General features: G+C 58.6%; 2 protein-coding genes across 3 annotated transcripts; one reads left to right on the forward strand and one right to left on the reverse strand.

Moving 5' to 3' along the window:
• Positions 1–2,335: 2,335 nt before the first annotated feature.
• Positions 2,336–4,864, reverse strand: Mrps2 (mitochondrial ribosomal protein S2). The gene is made up of 4 exons (XM_070014963.1): positions 4,799–4,864; positions 4,289–4,429; positions 3,978–4,107; positions 2,336–3,358 (listed from the first exon to the last, which is right to left on the reverse strand). The coding sequence occupies exons 1-4, from the start codon at positions 4,839–4,841 to the stop codon at positions 2,764–2,766; spliced, it is 909 nt and encodes a 302-aa protein (XP_069871064.1). The 5' UTR covers positions 4,842–4,864; the 3' UTR covers positions 2,336–2,763.
• A 706-nt stretch (positions 4,865–5,570) lies between these two features.
• Positions 5,571–9,896, forward strand: Pierce1 (piercer of microtubule wall 1). Of its 2 annotated transcripts, none has more exons than XM_070014966.1 (3): positions 5,571–5,903; positions 7,287–7,365; positions 9,470–9,650. In XM_070014966.1, the coding sequence occupies exons 1-3, from the start codon at positions 5,680–5,682 to the stop codon at positions 9,566–9,568; spliced, it is 402 nt and encodes a 133-aa protein (XP_069871067.1). In that variant the 5' UTR covers positions 5,571–5,679; the 3' UTR covers positions 9,569–9,650. The 2 variants fall into 2 exon arrangements, with proteins under 2 accessions (XP_069871067.1, XP_069871065.1); XM_070014964.1 differs by having other exon boundaries at positions 5,574–5,903; positions 9,466–9,896.
• Positions 9,897–11,960: the final 2,064 nt, after the last annotated feature.

An 11,960-nucleotide genomic window follows, 5' to 3' on the forward strand; every position in this document is an offset into this window, starting at 1 on the left:
TGTTATTCTGCATCTTGTATCATCAGAAAACTAACTGTCCCCATGCCAAAGTGGGCCTTACAGATGGCAGGTTTGGTGGGCTCGGGACCCGCCCAGCCCCTCTGGAATCCCTGTGTAATAGTCCTCTTTGGTCGTTCATTCACTGCTCACTCCTCGCTCACCAGAAGACAGCAGCAACCAGGAGTCACTCTTCATCTGAACCCACCGTCGTGCAGCCCAGGCCAGGCTAGATGAAGAAAAGCCCACTGCACCCCTTGGCTGGCAAGTTCAGGGCCCCAGGCCAATGTCTCAGGGCCTGGAGAGAGCACTTGACAAGCTGGAGAGCGCAGAGGTGAGCTGTCTCCTCGCTCTTCCGGCCCAGCCCTCACCTTGATCCTGGACTTAGGCTTCCACAGGGTTCGAGGGGCCACAGTGAAATGGCTGAAGGATGAAGGTGGCCTGGCCCCTCTTCTGAGCAAGGAGATGAGACACTGGGTTAGGGTCATCTCTTACCAAACCTGCAGCCATTTCTCCTTCTCTCCTGAAATGCTGAGGGAAACGGGCCCTGGGTCCCCGGTGGGGGCAGGTCCCCTGCGCAGTGGGTAGAGGGGCCGTCCCTCCAGATGGTGAGTGAGAGCTAGGACCTGGGAGCCCCTCCCCATTCATCTGATCTACGGATAGGGGTCTGAGAGGGCTAGGGCTGGGAACTCTGCCCTGGGTGTGGTGGCTTTCTTCTGCCCATCTCCAAGATGCCCCACAAGTGCCAGCACTGTGTAGCAGGAGGACCTGGATCCTGGGTGGAGGGTCATGCTGCAGTCCTTGAGTCAAAGGTGCCAGACGAGGCCCACACCACCACCACCACCACCACCAGGCCTCACTGGGTTTGAACAGGATTGCAGGGGCAGACTGGGGGAGCCAAAAAAAAAAGAAATGCCCATTACAGAGTAACCTCCGCTCAGGCAGCAGGTGTGGGCTAGACTGCTGGCATGAGTGCGTGTGTACACTACGCCAGGCCTGTGTGGTATGGGGGTGTGGTGGGCGCTAGGATAGCCCTGACACCTTCCAGGTGGCTCTGGCCCTGGCATCTGTCCACACCGCGGGCCCCAGGGAGGGGAGCTGAGTGGAGGTGGCTCACTTCCAAGCACTCACCTCTACTTACAGGCCCGGCTCCTGCCTCCCGCGGATATAACTCCAGGAATAGGGAGCATGGCTGAGCACGTGGCAGGGACTGGTATTTGCTGACTGGCAAATGAGTGAACAGATATAGAGGAAAGGAGTGAACGGAACCCTGACGCCGGAGGTGCCCAAGATGAGCCTGTGTTTACCACAGGGCCACAGGATGTCCACATGCCAGCACCCAGAATCACCCAGGGCCTTCTTCGCCCTTCTCTATGTTGCACATTCCTAGAGGCGGCCGGCAGGAGGGGTCACCTGAAGAGACACCCGGCTGGGCTGTGGGGAGCTCTGGCCCCTCAGATAGGCCAAGGGTCCCCCAACTCGCTTTTCAGGTAAGGCTCAGGACACCAGGCTGGGTGTCTGGCTAGGCTGCGAAGCCCCCCAGCTGGAGGCCGGGCCAGGTGGGCTCCTCGACAGGGGCCCACCATGGGGGTCTCATCGGAGAGCAGCTCTGAATGACGGCCAACAGGTTCCCACCTGTAATCCTCCTGACTGAGTGGCTGTGCCAGGCATGGATTCAAACCAGAGGTCAGCCCCCAAGACCGCAGGAGTCCCCCACACTGCCCTGTTGGGACAGGCCGAGCCACGCCATGGCCAGCCGCAGGATGGGGTGGAATCCCGAGAACCAGGTGAAGTCGTCTTAGCCGCCAATTCCAGGCTCACAGCTGAAGTCCAAGGAGAGACTTTTAAGAGTTAGCAGGCTGCCTGGTACCAGTGGCTCATGCCTGTAATCCAGGGTCGAGGTTTGCTGACAGCCAGGGCAGAAAAGCCCACAAGACTCCTATCTCCAATTAACCGGCAAAAACCTCAAAGTGAACTGTGGTTCAAGTGGAAGAGCATCAACCTTAAGCAAAAAAAAAAAAAAAAAAACATACAACAGCCAAACGAGACTATCAAGTCCTGCGTTCAAGCCCCAGTACTGGTGCACATGCACCACACGCCACACGTGTGCACGTGCACACAGTCAGCAGGTACCTGCAGCTGCTCAGCACTCACCACCCATCCACACTTGGCCCGTGTATGGGCGGCCTCCCCTGCCCAGGCGGGCCGAGGGCTCCTGGCTCCAGTGAGAAAAAGAGCAGCCCCACTGGAGCTCTGAGCAAGCGTCGCCTGTCCTGAGGAGCGTGCACGGAGAGCGCTGTGCAACGTGCCACCCCGGAAATGAAGAGCTCTCAGCCTCAGCTTTCCAAATGGAAGTTTTATTTCTGCTGGAGTTCTCCAATGCCTAGCTTTCCTCAGGCTGCCCAGCCCGGCTGGCCACTCCCCAGGGTTTGACCTGCAACACATTACAGAACACTGCAACCAGCCTGTCCAGGCTTGAAAAGAAAACCTGTGCTGAGCCCGACAAACGTCCAATGTCAAGACAGGAGGGGACTTTTCTTGAGGAGAAGCCCGTGTTCCTAGAGAAGGTGCCAGGTTCAAGTCTGTAACTATAACCAGCAGCCACCGAGGACACGCTTTGCCTAGCACAGAGCTGCAGAGCAGCCTGAGGCTGCTCAGCTACACCCTGTGAATGCAGCCCAGCGCCATCACCCGAGACTGGGATCCAAGTGCCTCACGCCAGGCACTCCCCAGGGACCCGGGCCGGGCGGGGGCCCCAGAGGCCCGTCACAGGGAACGGAGGACATCTGCCTTGGAAGCAGGCCCAGCCCTCCCTCCATCCTCAGTCCCCTCCAGGCCCTGCAGGCGATACAAGGCCTCCATCTGCCTCCTCTTCTCCTTGGCCTGCTTGATGGCCGTCTGGAAGAGTCTGCAGAAGAGGTGGACGGCTGCAGGGGAGTCGTCATTGCCCGGTACAGGGTAGGTGATGAGGCACGGGTTGCAGTTGGTGTCCACGATGCCGACAGTGGGGATGTTCATCTTGGCTGCGTCCCTCACAGCCACGTGAGGCTCAAAGACATTGTTGAGTGTATGCAGGAAGATGATGAGGTCCGGCAGGCGGACTGTGGGCCCAAAGAGGAGGGGGGCGTTGGTCAGCAGGCCGCCCTTGAAATAGCGGGTGTGGGCATACTCGCCACAGTTGCGGGCTGTGTTCTCGATCAGGTGTGTGAACTGCCGGTTCCGGCTCACGAACAGGATGATGCCCTTGCGGTAGGCCACGTGAGCGGTGAAGTTCAAGGCCAGCTGGAGGTGGTCAGCCGTCTGCTCCAGGTCAATGATGTCCTGGTCCAGGCGGCTCCCGAAGATGTACGGCTCCATGAACCTGCGGGCAACCCCGGCGGGTGGGATCAGGGCTCAGGGGGTGATAGCACCAGCACCGTCTTTGCCCACAGGTACCTACCAGCAACCCAGGCCCTTTGCAGGGCCACTGCAGTCTGGGAACAAAGTTCCCTCCCCCGTGAGGGCATGTCCAGGGATGACTGAATGGGGCCACACAAACGTCTGGATGTTCAAACACAGCTCAGAGAGGGCCCTCACTGCTCCTTGCACCCAGCGTCACTTGGCAGCCATTTCTGAGTGCCTGGACTACAGTACAGCCCCAGGTCCCTTCTGGCTTTGTCACCTCAATCAGCCACAGTGCCCAGAGCTGAGCCACTGCTCCCTCTACTATGGTCTGCCCCCCGTCCCAACCAGCACCCTCTCTCCACCACCTAGAACAGGCTACGAGATCCTCCTAGGTGCTGGGCTGTCTGTCTCAGAACCTGTGAAGGAAACCCTGAGCCGCAGGTCCCCCCCAGGCACGGGAGAAGAAAACCACTGAGCCTTCTGGGGCTCAGTGGTCCCACCTAATGGAGGGACTGAGTGCCCACCAAAGCGACAGAGGCCTGTTCTGCAGACCAAGGCAGGAGGGCTGGCTGGTCCTAACCCCCGGGGGCCCACACCTGTGCCGGCAGCCAGCTTTGTGCCCCAGGTGCACGCGAGCATCGAAGAGGCTCTTCACGGAAAACAGCTCCTTGACATTGAAGAAGTCCGCGTGGCGGAGGGGCTCCTCCAGGAGCTTGCTCTGGAGGTCTAGGGCAGGCAGGAGAGGATGCATGGGGCCACCCGCCGGGGTCTGGGGACGAACTGGAAGGCTTCCCCACACACACACAGCCCAGCCCAGCGCAGCGCAGCCCAGCGCAGCGCAGCCCAGCCCAGCCCAGCGCAGCCCAGCCCAGCCCAGCGCAGCCCAGCCCAGCCTGCCCGCCGTTACCACTGCTGTGGCCACTGCTGTCGCCGTCGCCGGGCTCTCTAGCCGCTGGGGCCGGGGCGCCTGCCAGCGTCCTGAGGCTGGGCCTCGCGGGGCCGAGGGCCGCCGTGTGGACAGCGGGCCAGCGCCGGGCGGGCGGGACACCTGCGGGGGAGAGCCGTGTGCCCCACCGTCCCAGGCACTGCGCCCCTCCCGGGGCCCCCGCGCTTCCCCGCGCCCCGCACCGCTCCGGGGACCCCCGCTCCTCCCCGCGCCCCGCGCCGCTCCCGGGGCCCCCGCTCCTCCCCGCGCCGCTCCCGGGGCCCCCGCTCCTCCTCGCGCCGCTCCCGGGGCCCCCGCTCCTCCCCGCGCCCCGCGCCGCTCCGGGGACCCCCGCTCCTCCCCGCGCCCCGCGCCGCTCCCGGGGCCCCCGCTCCTCCCCGCGCCCCGCGCCGCTCCGGGGACCCCCGCTCCTCCCCGCGCCCCCGCGCCGCTCCGGGGACCCCCGCGCCTCTCCCGGGCCCCCGGTCTCACCCGCTCGGGGTAGCCGGGACAGCACGAGTCTGGAGGCCGCCATGGCGGGCGCGGACCGGACGCGGCTCCGCCCCTCCGCTCGCGGCGAGCGGCCCCGCCGCCCCGCCGCCGCCCGCGCGGGCCGCAGCGCCGCCCGCAGGCCCGGAGGACCCGCCCGGCCCGCGAGGCCCTCGGCGGGGCGGCGGGGGCGGCCGGTCCTCCCTCCCGGGCGGCGGGCCTCCTCCGCGCCCGGCCCGGCCCCCCAGCCCTTCTACTCCAGCCGCGCGCCACTGCAGCCCGTGGCCCTGCTTGGAGCAATAGCCTCGCGGCCTTTCCTGCCCAGGTGGGCTTCGAACCGCGATCCTCCCATCTCAGCCTCGGGAGCTGCTGGAGTGAGGCCGAGCCAGCGAGCCCTGGGCTCGCACAGTGCTCCGTGGGGCGCCTGCCCTGGTGCCGGCCGGGCCTGTGCAGGCGCAGTGCTGCGGGGAGGCCTGAGGCGGCCGGGGTCGCAGGCTCCTGGGTGGAGTCCCCCACGGGACGGGCACACCCCTGCGGATGGGGTGCCACGGTGCCACGGACCCCAAAGCTGCCTCCTGCCGCAATTTGGTGCCATACAGGTGTGCCAAAAGTTCCAGAAAGACCCCCTTGGCCCGCCCGGGATCCTCCGGCCAGCAAAGATGTGCTCTCTCCCCCTGCCCCGCCATGCCCACTGTTACTTACTTCTCTCTGGGAGGGAGAGAGAGGAGAGCCTGCCGGGCCTTGCACCTGCCCCTTTAAGGACCTAGCCCTCCAGATCAGGTGACTCCATTGCCTAGCAACAGGACAACAAGCTATTGCTGCCACCCAGGGCTTAGCTACTTTGAAGGCTTTGGCTGTAGTGAGTTTTTCCTGCTAGAGGCCAAATGTCGGGGGAACACCCCGAAGAGTGCAAGGAAATCCCCCCCGAGTGTGAGAAACACTCCCAAGAGGATAAGGCAAGCACCCCACAGTGCGAAGACCCCCCCCAAGAGTGTGGGAAGCCTGTGAAACCCAAGGCCAAGGCCCCGGAGAAGACCAGCGACTACTACCGTGTGAGCAAGGACCTGCCCGGCAGGTTCAACAACCCAGCTTGTTTTCAGGGCTACAGGTGAGGAAGATGGGTAGGCCGGGCCGAGGCACGTCTGGAAAGCAGCGGGATGCTCAGACAGCCCCATGTCTCCCATGGCTTCCCCTTGGGCGCCCCTCCCCAGCCTGTCCCAGAAATACTCCCCAAAGCCCCACCCTGGAATGTGAGTGAGGTGTGGGGAGCCCCCAGTGGAAGTCAGAACCTTTGTGGCCATGGGGAGCCTCGGCCACCCCTCTCCTCTTCTTTGTTAGCGAAATGCGCTTCCTTCCCATAGCTTAGTCCCCTTCCCCTCCCCACAGCTTGGCACGCTCCCTTCCTGGGCAACACCAGGCCCCTGTAGTAAAGGCAGTGAATCATCAGCCGCCAGCCCCCTTGACCTCGGGATGGCACTCCTCTGGGGCAGCTACCACCACTGAAGGCAGCAAGAGCCCCTTAGAGTGACCGTCAGCTCTGGGCAGCTGCAGGACCCTTGTCTACTATTTGGGCAGCAGCCATCAATCCTAGTCCACCATGATGAAGCCCCCGGCCCACGCATCCACACCGGGAGTCTCCACCGCCTAGCCCCTTCCAGCCCCTCCTAAACCTCCTAGGTGATATAGGTCACCCCAGACAATAGCCGGTGCTGCTTCTCCCTTCTCCCTTGTGAGAAGGAGTCTTGCCACCCCCTTTCCTGGCAATAAACCTTTCTTTGTTCTCTGTACCTGGATGTCTGCATGGTGGTTCTCTAGCAAAGTCAATGAATCAATCACTCTTGAACCTCTACCAGAGTGGGTGGGTATTGCTGGGGGTGGTGAGGCTGAGGTTACAGGGCAGCCAGGCCTAGGAAATAACAAAATACCCCATTGCTGCAGGGCAGATGCCAGGACCTCCCTGCCCTGTGCCCCACCCCCACAAGTCCTGTAGGGCAGTGTCTGCGTGTGTTCACCCGTTCCCTGTGGAGACTGTCCAGTAGGAAATGGAGCTGTGGGCAGTGGCCCTGGGCCATGCCAGTAGGAAGGGCAGCACTGGGGACAGAAGCCACATCTGCACTACCGCATACCTGCACTTGGCAAGTGTGGAGCTGAGATTTAGAAAGGAGGCCCCTGGGAGGCAGGGCCTGGCAGCTGATGGCAGGCAGCTTCCCAGGGTAATTAGCGGAGCTAGGCAGTAGCCCTGCCAGGGTCGGGCTGGGTGCCTTCAGCAGTGCTTTGGGAGGAGGGGACTGAAGCTTTAGAGGAGGCCAGGGCTATGAGCCTGCCAGGGTGAGTGTTGCATTCCAGCTGTATCGCCCGTCTTGCACGCGGCCAGCCTGGCACATGGCTGTCTTTGGGGCTCTGCCAACAGGCCTCCAGCAGCCAAATTCTGTAAGGCGGTGGCCCGAGCAGACTTGGATGAGTGAGTAAAGGGTGTGTTTCTCTTCTGCAGGAGCCAGGAGATCATCTCCTTGTACAGGACGAGTAACCAGACCTACGGGAGCAGAGCGCCCACTGTGCATGAGATGCCGGTGTGTGGGGCATGCGGAGGGGAGGACCTGGGGGGCCCTGAACGTGTTGGATGGGTGGAAGGAGGTGGGGGAGCTTCAGCTTCTAACACCCAGAGGGGGAGGCTGTGCCTGACTTGCACATGAATGTAGAAGGTGAATGTGTTCTAGAAAGAGGAAATTGCAGGAAGATTTGCCGCTATGTTCCTCTCGTCTCCCGGTACATGCCCCCGTGCACACCTTCACATGTGAACACAACTGTACCACATGTACACAGTCATAACACATGGATGTGACCTGCACATTCACACCTGCCTTTGTAATGCATGCAGCCTTACACATGGACACAACTGTCACACAACCTTCACTGTACACTCAACCTTCACACATGCATATTTGTGCAAGTCATAACAAATGCACACGCATTCGGCCTTCACACACGAATGCAACCATCACACGTACACACCATCTTGACATGTGCACAACCTTCACATAGCACTCAGTCTTCATAATGTGCACAGTCTGCACATCTACATACAATCCACACACACACATCATCTGAACACATACACGCTCCACACAGGCACTTAGCAGCCACAGATGCACACACCCTTCACATTGCTGTGTACTGAGCATGCACACAGACCCACAGCCATCACACAGGTGCTGAGCATTCCCATACACAGAACCTTCCCACAAGAGCTCATTGTTTCCTGGGCAGTGGTGGCTCATGCCTGTAATCATAGCTACTGAGGAGGCTGTGGCTTGAGGGTTATGATTTGAACATAGCCCAGGCAGAAGTCTGTGACACTCTGATCTCCAAGTTAACCAGCAAAAAGCTGTAAAGTGGAGGTGTGACTCAGGTGGTAGAGCACCAGCTTTGAACAAAACAGCCAAGTGACAGTGTGTGATGCTGAATTCAAGTCCCAGCACACACACACACACACACACACACACACACACACACACACACACACACACACACACACACACACACACAGCGTCAAGACCATTGGGCTGGTGGGGTGTGGGCCATGGAGGTTTGCTTTTGTTTTGCTGGACAGCTCTAAGATGACATTAACACATGGTGAGTCCTTAAAACCACTCCTGTCATGTGAATGGGTGTCTCCCAAAGGTCCAGGTGGTAAACACTTGGTCCCAGTGTGCTCTGCGGGTCTCAGGGTACACTGTGGGTCCCAGGGTGCACTGCAGATCCCAGGGTACACTGCGGGTCCCAGGGTGCACTGCAGATCCCAGGGTACACTGCGGGTCCCAGGGTGCACTGCAGATCCCAGGGTACACTGTGGGTCCCAGGGTGCACTGCAGATCCCAGGGTACACTGTGGGTCCCAGGGTGCACTGCAGATCCCAGGGTACACTGTGGGCCCCAGGGTACACTGCGGGTCCCAGGGTGCACTGCAGATCCCAGGGTACACTGCGGGTCCCAGGGTGCACTGTGGGCCCCAGGGTGCCTCTGCAGGTCCCAGGGTGCACTGTAGGTCCCAGGGTACACTGCAGACCCCAGGGTATCTGCGGGTCCCAGGTTGCACTGGGGTGTGTCTGGGAGGGGCTATGGGAGCCCTGGTGGCATCTCTTTGCTCTGCTGTGTGGCTCCTGGTGTGAGTAGCTCATTCTGCCATCCACACGAGGCCACACCAAGGGCATTGCCTGATCTGAGTGGGAACCCCCAATGCTTGAACCTTTCCTCTTGGTAAGTGCTGAGTCTCAGGTAGCGTGTGCGATTATCGCACACCTGACTAACACACACCCTGATGTAGATGCGGCTTTCATCCCACAGAAGAGACACTGAAGTTCAGGTGAACAGGGAAAAGCAGCGCTTCAGGCCCGATCCCAGGTTAACGCTCACAGTCATAACTAAGTGTGAAAAGGCTCCCATGTGATGGCCCTGTAACGTCCGTGTCCTGGTGAATGCGGGCACTATTCATCACTATTCCCAGACTGCCCATGTAAACCGGTGAGGCCGTGGCTGGCCAGGCCATCTTGTCCACCCTGCTTCTTTCCCTGCTAGGAAGGAGGAGGGCATTTTCCTCTTACAGTCTTTCAAAGAGCTTTCAAAAGAGCATCATGGCGTACCCGGAATCTTCATATTTCTTCTCTCTTCCAGACAGAATATTACCCAAACTCAAACAAGTTTTCCAAACACCAGGCAGCTTGTGGAATGTTCCAGAGCAACGTTTTCAACGTCGTCTTGGAGAAGAGCGTCGTGACGGGTCCCGACAACTACATCACCCCCTGTGACCGGCTCAACTTCCACCCCAGTTACAACGGCAACAGGCCGTCCTTCTGTGACTGAGGGTGGCGCGCTCTGTGCCCCAGCCACAGCTCCCCAGCAGCACTGCCCTAGTGCTTGACAAGTTTCCAAATTGTAAACGTACACTGGCCACTTCTTTCTCTGAAAACACTGCTCTGTCTTTGCAACAGAAAAGTATGCAAATAGGGGCTGTAATATCCTGCTTTCTTTCTTCCTTTGATATTGAAGATATATGTAGAGAAGATGTGAATGGCTTAATTTTCCATTAAAACATTGCCTCTGTCTGAATTTTTTTTTTATCGGTCCTGGGCCTTGAACTTGGGGCCTGGGCTTTGTCCCTGAGCCTCTCTGTGCTCAAGGCTAGCACTCTACCACCTGAGCCACAGAACCACTTCTGGTCCTTTTTGTGTATGTGATACTGAGGAATCAAACCCAGGGCTTCATGCATGCTAGACAAGCAGTCTACCACTGGGCCTCATTCCTAGCCCCTCTGTCTGATATTTGTGACGGAATGCCAGAGCTGTGGGTGTCTGGGACCGGAAGTTTAATCTGGAGTCAAGAAATGCATGGGTAGCACGCCAGCAATGTCATCAGGAAGCCATGATTGTTACCCTGGACCCCGGAGGGGCCCTGGGGAGCATGGGGTGCTGTGCCTGGGCATGGTGAGGCCAAGGACTGGGTGATGGGAAGAGCAGACACCTGTTGGCAAATCATCCATCCATGATGCAGAGGGAGAGAGACTGGTGAAGGCCAGGAGAGACCAGTGAGAGGAAAGGTCCACCGGGCACAGTGGACCTGCCATTCTCCCATCTCAGTGCCAACTAGGCCAGGCACAGCTTAGCTAGAGATCAGACAAGATCCAGTGTTCTGAGTTAAAGGGAGGATCTCTATGATTGTAAGTTTCAAGAGAAAGTTAAAATCAGAGGAGTAATTAGTGTATTTGGAGGTGGAGGAATAACTACATAGGTGGATTGTTATCTAGAATCCTAAGTCAGTGTTGGGTATAAGCTACTAGGTTCTAGGAAGAGAAGATTCTTACCCTGGGGGCTCCTTCATAGCCTACTTATCTCCAGGATCTTGCAGGCAGGAGTTTGGGGAGGAAGTTAAACTTCAGCCAGGACTAATGATTATGAATGCAGAGAAGTAAACACTGGGCAGCATTCTTAATGTCCCTTGTGGTATGGAGAACAGAACTGCTCAATATGTCTAATATTAAAGGATACAAAGCAGAGCTTGACGCCAGAATAGATGTCATGTCTTTCTTCTGAGCTGGGAAACCAGCGATTTGAGTGTCAGACAGAAGATAGGTTCCTTACAGTCCTTACATCAAAGTGCCAGTGTAACCCTTCTGTGTTGAAGCCTCTTAAAGAAGCTTCAGGACACACTGAGGAGGAAGCCCTTCCTCCCAGGTGGCTCTGAAGAGCAGGGGGCAGGGCCGGAGTGGCTAGTGCACACCTGAGAAAACCTCAGTGCTGGGCAGAGCTCCCTTCCGGGCTGAGGACCCTATTGGGCCTGGCCTGGGCCTAGCAGTCAGCAAAGAAGATGTGTGGCTGCTGGCCAGGCACAGCGGTCCATGCTTGTAATTCCAGCCACTCTCGAGACAGAGACCGGGAGGATCATGGCTCATGATCCTCAAAAATTAGGACCCTATCTCAAAAAACAAGGTAGATGGTGGCTCATGTGACGTGGTCCTGGCTACACGGGAAGTGTAGGTAGGATTGCTGTCCTAGGTCAGCCCAGGCAAAAACTTGAGACAAGAGAGCTAGGGGCATGGCTCAAGTGGTAGAGCCCCACTCTACTATCACCAAATAATACTAATACAAAATAATAACAATAACTCATTACTGTTTAGGGGATCCAGAGGGTCCTGTGGGCAGTGTGGGCTTGGGCTGGAGGACATTGATGGGCCATGTCTATTAAGATGCTGTTTCTGCAGCAATTGCTGCTGCTGTTGCATTCTCTAAATAGAAGCATCTGGAAAGACAAACTCCCATTTCCTCTAATATGTATTATTCTGTTGCTGTTGCTACACTGAAAAACTTGAGGCTGGGTATTTATTCGAAAGTAGGAGGTGATCTGGGTCTGGGTTTGGGAGAGCTCAGGTCTTTCCCCCTTCTTACCAACTCATTAATGCCAAGGGTCCCACGCTCCTGACTGCAGGCAACCCTGATGGCCTCCCAACACGGTTCCCTCTGACTCAGTTACCTGGGAGTTGGGGGACACGGGTCACAGGCTCTGAGGGATATGCAATCTGTGGCCGTGTCTATAATCCTCCCAGGGCTTCAGCGAGGGCGAGTCTGGCTCTGGCTGTCCAGTGAGCTTTGCAGGGCTTGGGCACTGTTGCCTCA

Source organism: Dipodomys merriami, unplaced genomic scaffold, assembly GCF_024711535.1.
Source record: "Dipodomys merriami isolate MVZ:Mamm:240054 unplaced genomic scaffold, mDipMer1.0.p SCAF_11, whole genome shotgun sequence".
Classification (NCBI taxonomy): domain Eukaryota; kingdom Metazoa; phylum Chordata; class Mammalia; order Rodentia; family Heteromyidae; genus Dipodomys; species Dipodomys merriami.